The sequence below is a fragment of the Macrobrachium nipponense genome, chromosome 34 (assembly GCF_015104395.2).
Source record: "Macrobrachium nipponense isolate FS-2020 chromosome 34, ASM1510439v2, whole genome shotgun sequence".
Taxonomy (NCBI): domain Eukaryota; kingdom Metazoa; phylum Arthropoda; class Malacostraca; order Decapoda; family Palaemonidae; genus Macrobrachium; species Macrobrachium nipponense.
This window is the reverse complement of record NC_061095.1, coordinates 13,184,974-13,203,649: the sequence shown is the minus strand read 5'-3', so window position 1 is coordinate 13,203,649 and position 18,676 is coordinate 13,184,974. Positions and strand designations below refer to the sequence as shown.

Sequence of the window (18,676 nt, the reverse complement as noted above, 5' to 3'; positions counted from 1 at the left end):
TTTCAAGCACAGTATTTTGGATTGAAATGATTTTATCCCAATTTTATCTACGGTTGTGTTTGATAGCATATGTTTACTGGAGCTGTATCCTTGTTGCCGATGTACGATAATAGTCATTAGCAGCTTGAACAGTTTTCTCAGCTTCAGTTATACCTAGGTTTAAATTTAACAGTATATTTCCCAATTGATCTTTGATCTATAGCAAATAAAGTTATTACGTTAAGATAACTTAGTTCTGTTCTATACATAACGCCATTTATAACAACTATGGTAATAGTGTACTGTAGTACGATGATTGAAATATTACAAGCCAAACGGATGTTATCCAGTTCGGTTGTACTTGGAAAAAAAAAAAAAAAAAGTCTATTCTCGTTTGGTTGTTCATGGCTGTACACGTTCACGCAACGAGTATAACGTTAAAACCATACTTTCATAATTCTCTTTTGCTGTTATTGAACTTATGTAACTAGATGGTGGTTAAAGTTAGGCCATTGTAATTTGATCTCTCATAAAATCAGACTATCGTAAGACTAATGATCTAACTTGAACACTACAGCTACCTGTACACTGTATAAACTTTATTATATCTTTACATACTCTAGACCCAAAGGATTAAAGCTAGGCTTTTTTCACTTTACAGTATTTACAATGCTATAATGTACTGTACAGTAAATTCTATAGTATTATACTGCATACAGTGGGGCCTCGCTTAGTCACGGATCAGCAATCACGGATTCAGTTAATCACGGGTTTTCCTTGGACCACTTCTCAGCCTATATCACTGGTATGAATCCCTGGTAGGCTAAGCCTCGTCCGGTTCCGATAACCAACAAATGCATGAACAGATTCACATTATGATATTAAATATTAACTGACAATAAAGGTAATAAAACCATTCTCACGTTATATATTATTGGCATATCTTCATAATATGTAACCTATTCATGGAATAATCCCACATCATTGACATCAACTTGTAGTTGAGCGCCAATGAGCGGCCAGCAGAAATGTAAACATTGAGTTACACTTAACAGCACCTTTGTCATTCTTAACCTTTTAGAAATGTTAATAGTATTATTGTAATTACAGTAGTAATAACATTTAGGAAAACATTAATTTTCAATTCGAACTTCTTTATTGTTTTGGTATAAGGTAATCAAACACGGCAGTCATACAAACGATAATTGTCATAGATTATCGTATTGTTGTTTGCGATCGGCGACGAAGCTTAAACGTAATAAAACCATTTTACCTTATGTATTATTGTCATAATTATATTCATAATAAAATGCATATCTTATATATTATTGGCATATCTTCATAATAAAAAGCTTTTTCAAGGAATAATTCCTTGGGGAATGCATTTTTCAAAAGACAAAAATACACTTTATATGTTTACAGCATGCAACGATTACTTTAGTTTGATGTGATTACATTAATATTACAGTATGGTACTCTAAGCAGTACAGTAACTATTTTTTTTAATCATAAATGTATATTCATTCACGAAAAAAATACGTATGACCACCGTGACGTCACCAAACCTAGTCTCGTTCGTACACAATATGATAGTGGTTACACCGTTCTACAAACTACCGATGTATTTTTACGTATGTATCCTCTAAATTCTGTCATAAATCACTTACTTTTTTGTGGACCCCAATACTACGTATATCCCGGAAAATTAACAAAATCGCGAATTTTATCATAGAGCAAGATTCACTAATTACTGTGTTTTCTTCTTCTTTTCATAACTAAATGATTTTTAGGATACACTCATTTACAAATGTTCAAATACTATGAATGTAAATAGCAAATTTTTTCTCTCTCTCTCTCTCTCTCTCTCTCTCTCTCTCTCTCTCTCTTGCAGAAAAAACTATAATACTGATCTATTATTATCGTAATAAAAGAACAAAAGGAAAAAGGTCTTTTATTCTTTCTGTGATTTACGAAACTGCTTCAATACAACTTTTTATAGTTGACTCAATGATTATCACATTATAACAGTATACAAGAGAATATCTCATCACTATCCATGTTTCATTTCTTATCACCATAAAAATATTTCAAATACAGATTTCATTATGTATTTCTCGAGCTAAGCTAGTATCAGTAGGCTCGTCCTAAGCTGGTCTCTCAAGCTATTCAACAGTTACTCTCATCCCAAGCTGCTCTCTCTCTCTCTCTCTCTCTCTCTCTCTCTCTCTCTCTCTCTCTCTCTCTCTCTCTCTCTCTCTCTCAATAAAATATGAATTACTGAATCATAATACCATAAACTATTATGTACAAAGTTAGTGATAATAATAATTCCATTAATAAATTCATTTCTTTTGGCAACTAAATTGTTTTCCAAAATAATTCTTTCGGTAATAAACGTCCATCAGCTGATTCTAACGTAAACAAAAGACAAAACTAGATTTTTATTGCTGTATTTTGCTGTTTATTTTATACAGTAATATTATAGTTGGGTGCTGTAATCTTTACAGTAAATCATGTTTTTTTATCATAAATATGTTCATTCACAAAATAGATATACTATGTACTTTTAGTTTGGTGCAGCAGCCAAATCATGAAAATGGAAAGGAATTGTTAGGTAAATATATTTTTGTTTTGCTGATCTGATGAGGGGGGGGAAATTGAAGATAGGAAAGAATAACTTTGAAACTGTCTTGAATTAGTTTAAGGTGATAGTTGAAGACATATTTGGTGCTTGAACTAAAGTAGGCAGTTTTATAAACATTGAAAGATAGTGGTGCTTGGGTGGGTTAATTATTAAATGTAGGGTCAGTTTTGTAAAGTCAATTTTTTAGGGGGGGGGTATCCAGGAATAACCACGGGTATTTTACTTTATCGACGGGGGGTTCTGGGCCCTATCCCCCGTGATTATCGAGGCCCTACTGTAAATATAATTTTACTTATTGCGCCATTGTGGGATTACGGCGCCTTTGACTGGTCTAGAGTTTTGAAAGAAGGTGTGCAGTGGCCGTAGGCTTTAAAATCGCTTACAGTTGAAAATCACTTAGCGTCGGCGGCCAGGAACGGAACCCCTGCCGCTAACCGAGGGCCGCCTGTATTTTATTATAAAATACTATGGCAATTCTAAGCTAGTATTCCGTGGAGCGGCCAATGTTTTGGTTTGGAAATCTGCTGATGGCAAATACGAGTTTAATTCGCCATATTTAACGCAATTCTGAGCGAATTTTTTTGCTTCTAGTTAGTATAAATGAATATCTAGATACTTGACTTATATGAGACATGGTTATTTTTCCTTATACAATGTGTTTTTAGGTGGAAATATGACTTGAATATGTCTCGTTGTGATTGTGAGCTTTTTTTTTTTTTTTAAGATTACATTGGCGGCATGTTTATTCAAGTAAAAAGATTACGTGATTCCATTTGCAATTTTCGTTTTATATAATCGTAATACGAACTTTACGTTATTTATCTTATATCGACGTGAAACCAAGTTTTTTAAAAATTTTACTTCATATAACATACTGATTTTTATGTAATTCTCTCTCTCTCTCTCTCTCTCTCTCTCTCTATCTCTCTCTCTCTCTCTCTCTCTCTCTCTCTCTCTCTCTCTCTCTCTCTCTCTCTTTGTGTTAGCAACATAACTAAGAGTTGTATTAATCCAAATAAAAAAAGGAATTTCAGAACAAATAGAATAAAGAATTTCTTAAAAGTTGTTGAGAAGACTTCTACAAGTAGATCGGTCAGTCAAAAGGGGGAAAGAATATAGAGAAATACTGTATGTATGTAATCTTCACACCTATATTTTTACTAACTATTAATTTCTTTTTTTAAGGGTAATGTATTAAGCTAACTTTTAAATGAAATTGCAGTAAATTTAGTTTCATTTAAAAGTTAGCGTAATATTTAGGGAGTGTGATTAGGGTCATATTTTGTGTTTAAACTCTAGGAGTATGCATTTCTTAGCATTTTTAGACTGCCAAACTTACTAAAAAATTTTCTTTACATAAGGGGGTCTGGAACCGAACCTCGCATAAGTTCGGGGTATTATTACTGTATATAATTACTGGGTAAGTTTCATATACAAAAATTATATTTTTATAATAAAATAAGGTTTTGTATATTCTTACCCAGTAATTATATATACGATCGGAGCCCACCTGCCTCCCCTCTCATGGACATTATGCATAAAACAGAATGAAATGATTAGCTAAGTCATTCGTAGTATTGCCATTGGGGGATCGCACTGTATACAGTGATCCCCCCGTATTCGCGGGGGGTGTGTACCAGACCCCCCCCCCGTGAATATTTAGAACCCGCGAATGTTTTGGAATGCGCGAATTTTCCGCGAATAATTGCAGGGAAATGTTCCCGAGAGAAATCCGCAAATGTGTGGAGTCCACGAATCTGGAGAACGCGAATACGGGGGGGTCCACTGTACCTACACTGAGCAATCGAAGCGCTATCCGCGAAATTTGAATTTAGGCTGCCATACATGGAAAACTATAGCTATATGATTACTGGGTAAGTATATTCAAAACCTTATTTTATTATAAGAATATGACATGACTGGAACCCTCTGCAGTTTTGTACCTATCATTCCCGAAAGTGGGCAGGTCCTATTCACCTACACTAACGATGTTGGTGCCAACGCAAAATTTGAATTTTTGACTGCTGCAGTAGGAAGCTTTTAGCTACATGTATGTAATTGCTTGGTAAGTAGGTATATGTTAAATCTAATTTTATGATAAAAATGTCATGTTTATATTTAATTTTTCTGGTTCAAAAGTTAGACATGAAAGATTTTTCCTCTATGTCCTTTGTGTACATTTTCTGGTTAGATTGCAGTTTGGTCTAGGACTTCACATTATTTGTTGTGCCTTCATACTAATCTTCAGTATTTTACATTCTTAATATCTATCCTATCCCAGTGGCTGGACCCGTCATCTTTCTGCAGCTGCTTTATTTTTAACACGACCATGTCACACTTCACCCCTGAATCTTAGCATTATATACGTCTACTTTAACAAATCCACCTCCATTCATGTTTTGTTAATACTTATCGCAATATTTGGAAAATTCACTGCCTAACGTATTCAATGTCAAGCAATTTATCGCTAACCTATTTTCATTATTCATTTATGCAAACTGCTTAACAGTCCTCTTACCGTGATTTTAGTGTCAACTCACCCTAACAGTTACTACTTTGGTGTAGGAAAATTTGCTACAAAGATTCATTGGAAATAGACTCCCAGTTTATTCAGACTGAGAAAGTGCATATAGTCTTTTATTCTTATACTATTAGTAAATGTTTATTCAGTTAGAGAAAGAAAAAAAATTGTGGTAATTATGAGATTTTCATAAAAAAAGGGAAGAAAAGTACTTGGATATAAATGGAAAATACCAGAAAGACAAAGTGTTCAACCTGAGTGACCACATATTGTGACAGTATTGTTAAGACTGAACAGGTTTGAAATAAAGGAAAGAATTCAACTGATTTTCCTTATCTAATATTATCAGTTGCCTTTGCTGGGTGCAGTCAAGTAGTAGCTGGGAAGCTTCCAAATAGATACTGTACTACTTTGAAAAGAACAATGCAAAACATTAGACTAGCTCTTTCCCACCTAATGGAAAAAATTACAAAATTTTCCTGAAGGTTTAGCAGCTGTATCTAATGGTGATGAGTTCTTATATAATTTTGATTTAATGAAATGTAGAAAAATTCACATCGGTAAATCTTCAAGCACTCAAAAAAACCTACCATTTGTCAAGCTAATAGACCAAACATTTGGTATGCTGATAAAACAAACATTTAAAACTGCAATCATTATTATTTTTATTAGTTATACAGTGTTTCTTCCATATTCGGGGGACGGGGGATGGTACCAAACCACCCACCAAAAAATGTTTTCTACCTAGGTTTTTTACAATAGTGTTTATCACAGAACGTAACGGGCATCTTATGATGAAATTGATAAAAAAAAACAAAAATACAGCAAATGGGGAAATTTTCCATGAATAATGGGGGTTCCAGATAGAAATCCACAGATACATGAGTCTGCAAATTATGGGGGGAACATTGCTGATGTTACCACTAGTCATGGTTTACCAGGAAAAGATTCAGTGGATCCCCCACCGCATTCGCGGTTCGTCCTCCGGAATTCACGGACGTCACAACATTCGCGGATTTCTCTCAGGAATGTTCCCCACATTTTATCATGGAAAATTTGTATATTCGTGGCATTTTTTCTATGAGAAATATCTACAAATTCCTGGCTTTTTTTTTTTATATGAAATTTCCATCATAAAATGCACCCCATTTTGTGATAAAACTATTAAAAAAACAAGTATCAAAATTTTTTGTTAGTGGGTTTTTCTTGAGTTTTAAACTAACAAAATAGGCCGTTTTCAGCATTTTTTTATAGGGTGTTTCCAACTATTCGCAGGTTCTAACTATTCACGGAGGGGGTCCTGGTACACATCCCTTGCGAATACGGGGGGGGTGCCACTGTCATTGCCATTAGTTTTTGTGCCTTATTTACCCAATAAATTTAAATTTCAAGACAGTACATATTCAGCTTTATTCTTGGAAAAAAGTAAGGAAGTTTTCGATATGTCAGCAATCCTTGCTAGCCTTGGTGAACAGTTTTTAAAAAAGAAATTATTAAAGCTTGTAAAACAAATATTTGTTCAAATGAAATAATGTAATGTAAAGGATGATTTTTAACTTGCTTCAATGCCAAACAGATTCAATTACCAGTACAATGGTGTAAAGCAAAAGGTATGGAACCCTGACATATTTTGTTGTAAGGTCTCAACGTGCTACCTTGTAATAAGTAGTTTCATTCTGAGTTTATGACCAAGACCTTTTTTTCCTCCTGGAAGGGCCCAAAGAAGTCATCGAATTAATCCCAAGTTTATACCATAGGATTCAGATATCCAGGTAGCAGACTAACTTTGTTATGTGGGCACTAATTTTCCACATGAAATTTAAAAATTGTAAGATAGTAATAAGTAACTTTAAGGAATTACATAGCTATTAGTTTCTACTTTAACGGTAATCGTTGAAAATTTTTTCAGTAGGCGCTTTTTTTGTTTTGGGTGGTAGGTAAACTATCCCTGCCCAACTTTTCCGGGGAAGAACAGGTACGAACAACTTTTTCTTTGAATTTGGTAAGTACATCTTAATTTATTTAGCTTGAGCTGATTTTTGACATTTAACCTCTGGATCTAGAAATTATGTCTAGTGCCATCTGGGTGTTATGTTTTCTGCTAAAACAAGGACTGACTTCTTCTAATAATCTGACAACTCATTCCTATGTGTTGCAATTTTAGGGGGAGGGGGCAAAATATATTCTTTTATCTTTTCCTTTCCGTGACTAGTGCTCAGGACTGGGGCAAGGGAAAAAAGGGCAGGTTTTAGGGGGCTTATCTAGCCAATTCAATTTAAAAAGGGATAGGAAAAGGAGCAGGCTGCAATAGGGAGCCGGAGGCTAGGAAGGTTCGATTTGCTTATTGATGATATCATATTACCTGTTTCTACGAATTTGATTGCCTTTTTTGGCCTATAACAAAGGTCCTCTAGACTTTCCCCTTCAACCTGTGATTTCCGCCTTCCAGGCTCCCTCTCCCTCGAACCAATGCCATGGCCAGTCTTATGAAGTATGGGTAGACCAGATATTCAGTCTACTTGTGAACATGGTTGCCCAAATTGGGAATTGAGTGAAAGTGCTGATGCACAAAGATAATCATATCGTTGCTAGTGCAATGGAGGTGGCGGCTGTTCATCCTGCCGATGCTCTTAGACCAAGGTCCCTGTTAAACTACCCTCTGCCTGGGAGGAAGCAACCTGGCCAGTTCAAGGGAGATTGGTGGGCGGGTTTTGCCCACAGAAGGTCGTCTCCCTCGAACGAGCTTACCTGTAGAGTGTTCCCAGGACCTCGTTTGGAACGGCAATTGGAAAGGTGTCCCCTGTGGGATTTTCCCATGCTCTATATATAATCAGTTGGAGTATTTTCAAGTCTTCCGCAGAATCCTGCCCAGTACAGCACAGAAACCCTCCAGACAGTGGACTTCTTCTTCAATTTTGGGGTCCAAGAGGAAGAAGTTTTTGATCAGAAAGCAACTAACTTCGAATGTTTCAATCGCTTCCCGAGGTAGTTTTTTGGTCTGTTTATCTGGACCTTTCTTTTCTCCGGCTGTACTGTGTTTTCTGGGCTCAGCCTTCAATGAGGCCGAAAGGCCAGAAACCTTGGATTGGAATCCGTACGGAACTACCTAATTATTGTAATTGGTATTCTCCTCCTCCTCTAAGAAGGCTCTATTCAAACATTGGATTCCTAGTTGAAAGTCCCTTAAATGGAAGTCTGCCTCCTCCCAAGGGGATTTCTCCAGTCTCATCGACTTCAAGGAGGTCAGCTTTCTCCTCTGCAAAGATTATGTTTACATCCACAGAGCTCAATCACCTTATGATGGACATGTTTAAGGTGTTTGAGGCAATGACGTGCAGACAAAGTGATCAGGGATGGCGCGCAAGTGCTAGGCTGATTTGTAAACACGGGGATTCCGAAAAAAGAGGGAAGTTTTATGGGTGTTCTTTTCACCACCAAAGGAGTCAACTCCGTCTCAGAGATTGTCCTTCCTTTTCCTTTTCACGTCCTCTCTAAATCCCAGCCTTTTTCCCGAAAGAAAACTTTGGAATGCGTGACGGCCGCAGCCCTCCAAAAGAAATCGACACAGAACTTACCTTAACTGACTCAGTCTGCCAAGCACCCTAGTTAGCAGAGGGTGTTTTCAAGCCCACCTCAGTTTCGGTGGAAATCTCCGTTCAGGGACCGTATCAAGTATAAAAGTCTACCACCAAACCTGCCCCTCATTAGTGAAGACCATGGTCCTTCTGTGCATCCCATGGGTGCAAGGCTCCTCTGCTTTTGGGATTCAGTGGGTAAACCAGAACCTTGGGTTCTGAAGTCTCAGTGCGATGGATAGCCATCCTGTTTCAAGGAGAAACCTCCCTTAACCCTCATCTCCCATCAACTTTTGTCCCCTTTCAAGAATAAAAGCCGTGGAATGGGTTGAAGACATCAACTTATGAAGGTTTTTTACAACCACCTTTTTGTTGTCGCCTAACGTTGTCAGTGGGATGGAGAATGGCCTGTCCCTAGACGTAATCGGCACTGAACTTCTCAATGAAGACCGGAACCAAGTTCAGGATGGAAAGGGGAGGCAGGTCCTGTCCAGCCATCCAAACAAGGAAACTTGGATGGTAACAGTCAGCATGGCAGGACAATACTTCCATTGTACCAGTTCCACCTAGAGTCCCAGGAAGTATCCAAGGTTCATGATTCAAGGACAGTTCTTCCATTTTCAGGGCCACTGGTTGCTTTGACCTTTCCACGCCCCCTCAAGTTATTTGCCTAGGGTTCTTGCTTCCTCTCGCCAAACGACTACCAACCTACCATCTCATGGGAATAAATATTTGTGCTAATATTTGGACGACAGGCTCATATGCTCCCCTTTGAAATTCAAAAATACAAATAGAGGACTTACAAGAGATTCTCCAAACTAGCCTGTTTAATTGGGACTATTGATTCAACCTAAACGTAACGTCTCAACTGACTCCTGATCAATTGATGCTTTATTTAGAGCCCCTGTATTTTTTTGATTCGTCTGAATTTTCAGACTTTTCTGTCTGATCAAAGAATCCAAAAAAAACTACTGGGCCTACAGAAACGTCCAAAGGCTTCCATCTTCTCGTCCCATCCTGTTTGGCCAACAAATTGGATGAGCCTGTTAGGGACCCACTCTCGTCCATACAAAAGTTCGTGGCATTGGGTGGGAAACTACACACCAGGCCTTTTCAATTTCCTTCCTAAAGGCCGCATCTGGAGAGGAAGACATCCTCCGGATTCATTTGTCTTCCCCCACTCTCCATACCATCTTTTGTTTCTGTCAGGGCACATTCAGCCATTTATGTTGAAAGAACAAAGAAAATTCAAGAGGCCCTTCCTTCCAAGAACTTACGGTGTTTCTGCTTAAAAATCCCGTTTGGTGTGCCCTTGTCAAGGAATTTCTTAGGTTTTTCTTTTTTAAAGATGGTATTGTAGGAGTCACACTCAAAAGTTTCAAGAAGTTCTTCCCTTTACTGAAAGTCATGGCTTATTGAAGTCAACAAGAGCAGTCCGCAACTTATTGTTAGTATCCAAGCATAATCCTCTCACTCTACCCTCCATGATCTTGTACAGGCTATGTATTGGAGATGCAGGTCAGTCAGGTACTCGGACACACCTACAGGATTGCAGAGACCATTTCTACGAACAACTGCAATACATTAGGTTTCGTTGTTCCGCGGCTGGCGCGGGTACTGGGGAACGAGGGAAAGGAGTACAAATCTCCTATGTATCTATCACCTCGACCCATGATTAGGGTTTTTTTGTCCAAAGTTTGTTTGGGGAGCCTGAGGGTTACTGTGTACGGCAGTACCCTCCATTTGTCCATTTTTTTTTTGGGTGGGGCTGGTGTTTTTTATTATGGTGTAGGTTAATTTTCATTTCTGGTTCATATTGCTGTACTGTGCCCGCCCAGGACAAGGGCTTTTAATTTGTATTGTTACCCTTTTCGGCTGTGCCCAGGACAAGGGCTTTTAAATTGTATTGTTACCTTTTGGCAAACAAGGCGGAAGTTATCCCATGGTTGCAAAGCAGCACTGCAGCTAGAGGCAATTCATTAGACTTTGATGCCGCGTCATTACTGGTTAATGCATCTCATGCAAGGAGCAAGGAAGCACGTGTAAACCATAAGGTCCAGTAATTTGACCTGAGGCCAGTAATTTCCTGCGTAGCCTCTCAATCAGATAAGGTTACAAACAAGCATTTAACAATGCTAGCTAAATTGAATCCTTATTTGTATTTGTTCCTAACGCAATATACAAACCCCTTGGTCCTTTACGATAGGTAACTACTTATTTACAGCGAAGCTTGAACCCCAGCTGTTAAAAACTCTTGAACAAAGGTTAGGCAGTAACTACCATCCAGTTAGGTGGGGGGAAGAACCTGCAATGTGGGCTGTCATGCGATGCAGACATGTTGTTAATGAGTAAGTAATTGCCGGCCAATGGAGAAGCTGGAATATTGAAGTTAAAACAACTCTTGAACAAAGTGGTTAGGCAAACTAACCTAGCTGATCCCGGTGGGGCGGTAACGGGCGGTTAAGACCTGACCTGCCTGGATGTAAAAACATTGTCCGCTTTATTGCTTTCAGCTGTCATGTGATGCAGACGTGTTTTTTCGTGAGCTCTTGCATGGACTAACCGTTATTATTAGTTTATTTTTGTTTTTTTTGTGGTGGGATAATTTTCTTTTAATTACTTTTGTTGAATATACTTTTGAATGATACTGTGTTTGAATTTTTTTTTTTTAATTTTAATTAAATAAACCAAACATCAAGCTTCCCTACATCTATTGTTTTTTGTTTGTTAGATTCATAGAAGCAGTCATGCTCCCTTCCCTCTATCAAGGGGTGGAAGGCAGGGACCTGGCAATAAGGTCAAACCCGTTCTCTGATCTTTGCCTTAATGGCCATGCCTCCGGTTCTTAATTAATTCTTCCGTACCAGCCTTTTTCGTACGCAAGCTTACGATTCCTCACTTCCATTTGGAAAAGGCACAGAAGTCTGACTCTTGATCTTGTAAGTTTTTAATGCTCCTCTCAAAAGTTGTCAGAGGCAGGGAGCACTTTCGACCAGGAGGTAGCAGCCCAGGTGTGTTCAAACTCCAGTCAGGTTGTAGAGACTCCACTCAGATTCCTCCCCTCCAACCTCAGCCTTCCTGTTTACCTATAACACACTGAAGTTCATTTTAATTTTATTTAGGCCCTACCTCATGGCTACCCCATCAATCTGAAAACCTGGGCTGAATGTGCAAATGTAAAGGGAATTTGGTACATCCAGGCAGGCAGGTCTCCCCAGTCTAACCAGACAGTAGTTACTGACCTAACCAACCTTGTTCAAAGAGTAATTTAACGGACATGTTCCCAGGCCTCCGGCCGTAAAGCAATTCCTACATTGTAAACAAAATGACCGCAGGTTTTGGTATACAGGTCGGCCCTCGGTTAGCGGCAGGGGTTCCCGTTCCGTTTCCGGCCACCGACGCCACAAGCGAATTTTCGACGCTGAGCGATTTTAAAGCCTATGGCCGCCGCAGCACCTTCTTTTTCGAAAACCTCAGCACCAGTCAAAAGGCTCCGTAAATCACAGCAACGGCGCAAATAAGTTAAAAAGTTATATTTATGTAAAGTATAGTCACTATAGAACTTTTTACTGTACAGTAACATGTGGGGGTGTCTAAGTAGTTGTAAACAGATATAATAAAGTTTTTATACAGTGTACGAGGTAAGCTCGTAGTGTTCTGGTTAACGATCCATTAGTCTTGACGATAAGTTTTTCGATTTTTAAATGAGAGATCAAATTACCAATGGCCTAACTATCCTCAATCTTCTAGTTACATAAGTTCAAAATAACAATGCCAAAAGGAGAATGATGAAAGTAGGTGTTTTAAAAACCGTTGTTATACTCGTTGGGGGCCGTCGATGAACGTTGTATACAACCATGAAACAACCAACGAACGAGGAAAACGACTTAAGTTTTTTCTAAGTACAAACCGAACTGGATAAAACATCTGTTATGGCTTGTATTTCGATCATCGGTAACCTACAGGTTGCAACATTAACCGTATTTTGTTATAACAATGGCGTTATTGTATAGAATAGAACTGAAGATATCTTAAATGGTAATAACTTTATTTATTTTTGCTAATAGATCAGGAGAGATCAATAATAGGATTAAAGAGTTCAACTCGGCGGAAAATATACCGTTAAATTTAAACCTAATTATAACTGAAGCTGAAGAAAACTGTTCAAGGGCTGCTAATGACTATTATTTTGTACATCGGCAACAAGGATAAAACTGCAGTAAACGTCTTGCCATCACACACAGCCACATAGATAAAATTGGGATTAAAATCATTTTAATCGAAAAACTACTGTGCTTGAAAGAACACATTTTACTGTTGGTTTCTCACGCTGATATAAGATAAATAACGTAAAGTTCGTGTTATGATGATATAAAGGATTACGTATTGTGAACGGAATCACGTAATTTTTTACGCAATAAACGTGCCGCCAACGTAATCTGTTAACGAAAAAAATAGTAGTTCACTTTCACAACGAGACATATTCAATAAATATTTCCACCTAAAAACACGCTGTATAAGGAAAAATAACTTTGTCTCATATAAGTCAAGTATCTAGATATTCGTTTATGCTAACTAGAAGCAAGAGCATTCGCTCAGAATTGCGTTATGGTGAAACAGACTCGTATTCATCAGCTGATTTCAAACCACAACATTGGCCGCTCCGCGGAATATGGGGCTTAAGTTTGCCGTAGTATTTTAAAATACAATAATATGAGAATACATACAATATTCTTGGATACAGTGAAATAATGTATAACTTTTTAAAGGATTTATGGAAAAGATGCATAATTAATAAAATAACACAATGCATTTTTCGGAACTGACGGACAAGAACGAACATGAAAAAACCATCCCCTGACAACGTGGAGCGTAGTTACAAAGGCGCCTTAATTGTATCTTATTTCTGTACAAAAATGAAAATACCTTTACGCAATATAATTTTTCATACACATTTTAAAACGATAAAAGCATAAAACATTTGAAAAACTGACACATCGATCGCTAAATTTGCACTTTTTTTTTTTTTTTTTTTTTTTTTTTTTTTTTTTTTTTTTTTTTTTTTTTTTTTTTTTTTTAACGATATTTTCGGAAGAGCGGCAGACAGCGGCATACACGAACGAACTTGAAAAACACATCGTAGTCGATAACTTTAAGGGGAGTTGCAAAAGCTGCCTTTTTATCATATTGCTGCACAGAAATAAAAATACCCTATTCGTAATACATTTTCATACACATTTTAAACATCAAAGCATAAACATTTATAAAATCGACACATCGATCGCTAATTTGCCCTTTTTTTAAATCGATATTTTCGGAAGAGCGGCAGGCGGCGGCTTACAAGAAAGAACATGAAAAAACATCGTATTTGATATTGTGAAGGGCAGTTTCAAAAGCTGCCTTTGTATCATATTTCTGTCCAGAAATAAAAATGTCTTTCACATAATACATTTTCACTCACATTTTAAACAAAAGCATGAACAATTATGAATCGACACATCCATAGCTAAATTTGCACTTATGTAACTCGATATTTTCGGCATAGAACAGCGTCAGAGGCATATATTTTACCCTAATACCTACGTAATAACTCTCCATAAAATTTGTTAATATAATTTGCATAACCTTTATGGTCTGAACTGCATTTCTACATATGTATGAACTCGTTAGACAACGGCGCTAGCGGCGCTGTTAACTGAAATTTGTGCCGTAAAGATACCTTTAAAATGCCTTATTTTTTTAATGAATATTTTTGACGACCGCCGTAAAACCGATTCGCCGTTGAGTGATTGCGCCGTTAACCGCGGGCCGCCTGTAGTTAGGAGAAATAAAGTTTACTTTTAAAAATTGTGATTTCAAATTTATTTTCTGTTTAGAATGTGTTTAGGAATAGTGTATCCCACCTCCTGTCAATGTGGGATTGAGCTATGTAATTACTTGGTGAGTTACTTATACAAATGACATTTTTTTTATAATAAAATAAGTTTTTGTACATTACTTACCAAGTAGTTACATATTGGGAGCCCTCCCACCTCCCTTCTTATGTACATAGGGAACAAACAAATTGATCCCTTCAACATTGTTGTATACCTATTCTTCCTTGGAAGTGGACCGGGATAGTTACTTGCACTCAAAACAAGAGTGCTACCATGAATTTAAAAATGTCAAAATTTTGAGCTGCCATTAAAGTAGAAACTAATAGCTGTGACACCCTGCATTTCAAGAATAGATGACTATGTGCCATCCAACATTTGGAAATTTGTTTAATTGCTTTGAAAAAGAATAGATATTAAATGAAATTACAGAAGAGTTGAGTATTATACCGCTGGTCATAACCTGCTAAAACAATAACAAAAATTTTAATTATTCTTAACAAATTTAGAGATTTGTTAAGATGTTCTGGTACCCTGTTCATGTAATACCCACTTAATTGCCTTTTGTGGCATTGTCAGATGAGTTCTTAAAATCTGCAAGTATTTGGTTTAATCTCTTCCTCTCTCATGGTACTTTCAAATTGGACATTTAAAAAGATGCTTTCATCCTTTTCTACAGCAGCACCTCCAGTATACGTATTCATAACATTCAACATTGCTGGTCTTACTTCACAATAACTTCTCACTAACTGTGATCAGGAAATATTATGATAGGTATTGATATGATGTAATTCTCTCTCTCTCAGGTATTGATATGATGTAATTTCTCTCTCTCTCAGGTATTGATATGATGTAATTTCTCTCTCTCTCTCTCTCTCTCTCTCTCTCTCTCTCCTCTCTCTCTCTCATATGATTATTTATTTGACTTACATATTCATAGAATTTATTTTTTGTCCAACATGCAGTCGATTTGGTATGGCAGCTCGTACAGATTATCGCCTGACTGTTGAAAACCTGTCCAGTAAAGTTTCTTGGCAGGTAGGTGAATGTTTTTATAATATGACTTAACAGTTTTTAGTGTTATTGAAATTCATGATATATATGGAAGTTTTGTCATATCTATCCTATTATTAATTTGTTTTTTATTCTGATTACCTTTGATGTATCTTAGTCTTTTATATTTTTAATATTGATTTGTTCCTCCTTTAACTCTCTCATAGATTAGAAACAGTATGTAACTCCTTAACACTGTTGGAATGTAGCAAGAATAATTGCAGGGGTTCTTTTGTATATGTTGGGCTATTAGCCAACCTGCGGATCTAACAACATTCCCCCTCCGATATTTCGCCTAGGGAACAATCAGGGAAAAACCCTCATGTAGATTATATAAAGCTATCATACACTCCTGTTGGTGTTGAAATTGGTGGTGAAACAATAACATTTGGAAGACAATAGGAACTTGGGTATGTAGGATGCCTTAATTTATATATCTGACCACTTGACTGCTAGTTTAAATGTAGAATAGTTAGATGGTGTATTTTCATCAATTTAGTTATTATTTTACGTATATTATAATCATGTTTACAGTACTGTATAGTAATGAAGTGATGCTGAAACTAGCAGGTAGGTCATGGTTCTGTATAACCTTGTGACCTGCTGTTTATATTTGCCTTTGATTACATCCTTTCTGTCAGTCGATGTTTATGATTCTGTCCTTACACCGTACTTGATTTGCAATGTGAGAATTTTGCAGTTTTTCGTTTTACTGCTGTTATGTTAATTTGCTTTCTCTCATTTATTTTTTGAGAAAGGTTTCAGTGCAGTTAAGAGGTTTGTTTGTGTGTATAAGTGTTTCCCTCTGGCTCAGAAATATCTAGGTGCTTATCCCTGTTTCCTCCTTAATAATGACTTTACACTCATTTTAAGGAATATGGGTCTAATTAATAAATAGAATACTCAAGTTTGCTTTCTGTATACTGTATTAAAAAAATGCTTGTATAGTTACCCTGATTACAGTTTTACTGCACCTTACAACTATTAGGCTGACATAAGGAGGATTAGTGGAATAACATAAAGCACTGTTTAATTTGGTTTTGCTTGAAGTTTTGGTGCTGCAGAACCTTTCATGACATAATTTGATGGTCAAGTATTAATTCTTGATAATATTTCTGTGTTTTCATTAGGAAGACAAAGATGCTCCAAGCAGAAGTACTGTTTTAGTAAAGGGGAATATTTTACAGAGTGAAAGACTTTATAAGAGTTTAACTGTGTATTCCACTGCATTTAAGATATTGTTGTGAGTGGTCAAAGACTACTGCATAGGGTATGGGAGTAGGCACAGTATTGTAATTATAGTCCTTTTTGGTAGGATTTATTCATAGGGCAAAAGGATTTATGTCCAGTTTCAACATTGTGTAGGGAGTATTTATAGGAATGTTAGACTAATTTTTGTCAAGGAAGCATACACTTGAAGTTTGTCTCACACGAGTAGATTTGATTGTTTAGGAAAATGATGGTCGAATTGGATTAAGGGGTAATGCTTCTTTTGTCATGCATGTTTGTAGTTTTATTAGAAGTTTAGTTTAATAATGGTAAGTATAGTGGGTGGTTTGTCCAAGAATTATTCTGGATTTTTTTTTTCTAGTAGCATTTCATTATATTTTGTTTTGGGCTCTTGGGAGCATGAGAAGTAGTGCCAGTAGAGGAATATAATCTTCTTGAGGGTACTTGAAAATGTAGCTAAGTAGCAGAGTTGCTATTTCATTGTTCAAACAGACCCTAACTCTTTGCCGATGTCTTTTGAAGACAACGTAAGAGAGGGCAGGAGAGATAGCTTGAGGCAAGGGAGAGGAGGAGGGACGCGCAAGGTCGCGCAGGAAAGGACGAAGGAGCGTCGTAATGGGCCGATGATGATCATTCAGGCGAGACGTTGGGTTTCGTCTTACGATCGAGGGGGATCATCCGGACCCGTCCGAACGCGGGCCCGGGTGGAACCGTGGACGAAAGTGGGGGACGAGGACGTGGGACACATTTTCCTTCCTGCCGCATTTCGTAGGTGTGAGAGGAGAATGAGGACTCCTCAGAGTGGTGGAAGGAGCTGGTAGGACATCCACGGTACTACCCAGCCTTTCACCTTCATGGCTACCTTAAAAGGGGTCTGTGCTAGGCATGGTGTTGGAGTCGAACAACTTACTTCTGTTCAGAACTTTCTCATCATCCATGCCCTGACTTGCTGGCCGGGTTTGAACGCTTAAGGACAAATCTGAAAGGCTTTGTCAGGTCAAAAGTTTTTCCATAGAGGTATTATAGGTGACATGTAAAAGCCCATATTCAGTTTGTAATTTAAAAGTAACGAAAAGAAAAAAAACGCTATGCGCATCAACCTTTAATGGTCTTTCTCTGCAAGTATTAGTACTTCTTTTTTTTTTTTATTAGTTATCAGTTTTTTTTTTGTCATTTTATCTCATATTTTATTTATTGTATAAGAAAACTTTGGCCTTTTTTTCAAAAGTTTATAGGTTGATATGGGCAGTAACATAGTTTATAAAAACTTCTTTAATATTTTGTAATGTTCTTGGAAGCTGAGAGTATGAAGTTTAGTCCAGCAGACCTTCATTATGGAAGACTGTTTGTGTGTGTGTGTGTGTGTGTGTGTGTGTGTGATAGTGTAAATGTATGTATGTATGTATGTATGTATGTTTTTCTAATTGAAAATATATCCTTCTAAGGTACCTGGTGGGGACTTTTGAAGGACCTGGTGGTCAAGGTTGTTGGTAATTTTTGGTTTTGGAAGAAATGTTATTGCTTTTTATTTTTAATTCTTCATTTAGAATTATTTTGTTTAATTTTCTGATTTCTCAACAGGATCTCAAGGATTTCATGCGTCAGGCTGGGGAAGTGACATATGCTGATGCTCACAAATACAGAAGGAATGAAGGGTGAGACTGTAGTTTTATGGTTATTTTTGTTTTTGAAAGTAGTTTAGCAACTAAATACATAATTTTATTACTTTTTACTAGTGGAATTGTAATAAATTGAATGTTGGAAAAGGGGCTTAGTTTGACATTGAATTCTTTCATTGTTT

The 18,676-nt window shown here is 37.1% G+C and overlaps 1 protein-coding gene across 3 annotated transcripts in view; it reads left to right on the top strand.

The window, feature by feature from the left end:
• The window catches only part of LOC135207908 (serine/arginine-rich splicing factor 4-like), a 77,995-nt gene that overhangs the window by 36,062 nt on the left and 23,257 nt on the right, over window positions 1–18,676 (top strand). For all 3 annotated transcript variants that reach the window (XM_064239844.1, XM_064239845.1, XM_064239846.1), the window contains exons 5-6: window positions 15,558–15,630; window positions 18,457–18,530. In XM_064239844.1, coding sequence (XP_064095914.1) covers window positions 15,558–15,630; window positions 18,457–18,530 — 147 coding nt within the window. The remainder of the gene's footprint in view (window positions 1–15,557; window positions 15,631–18,456; window positions 18,531–18,676) is intronic.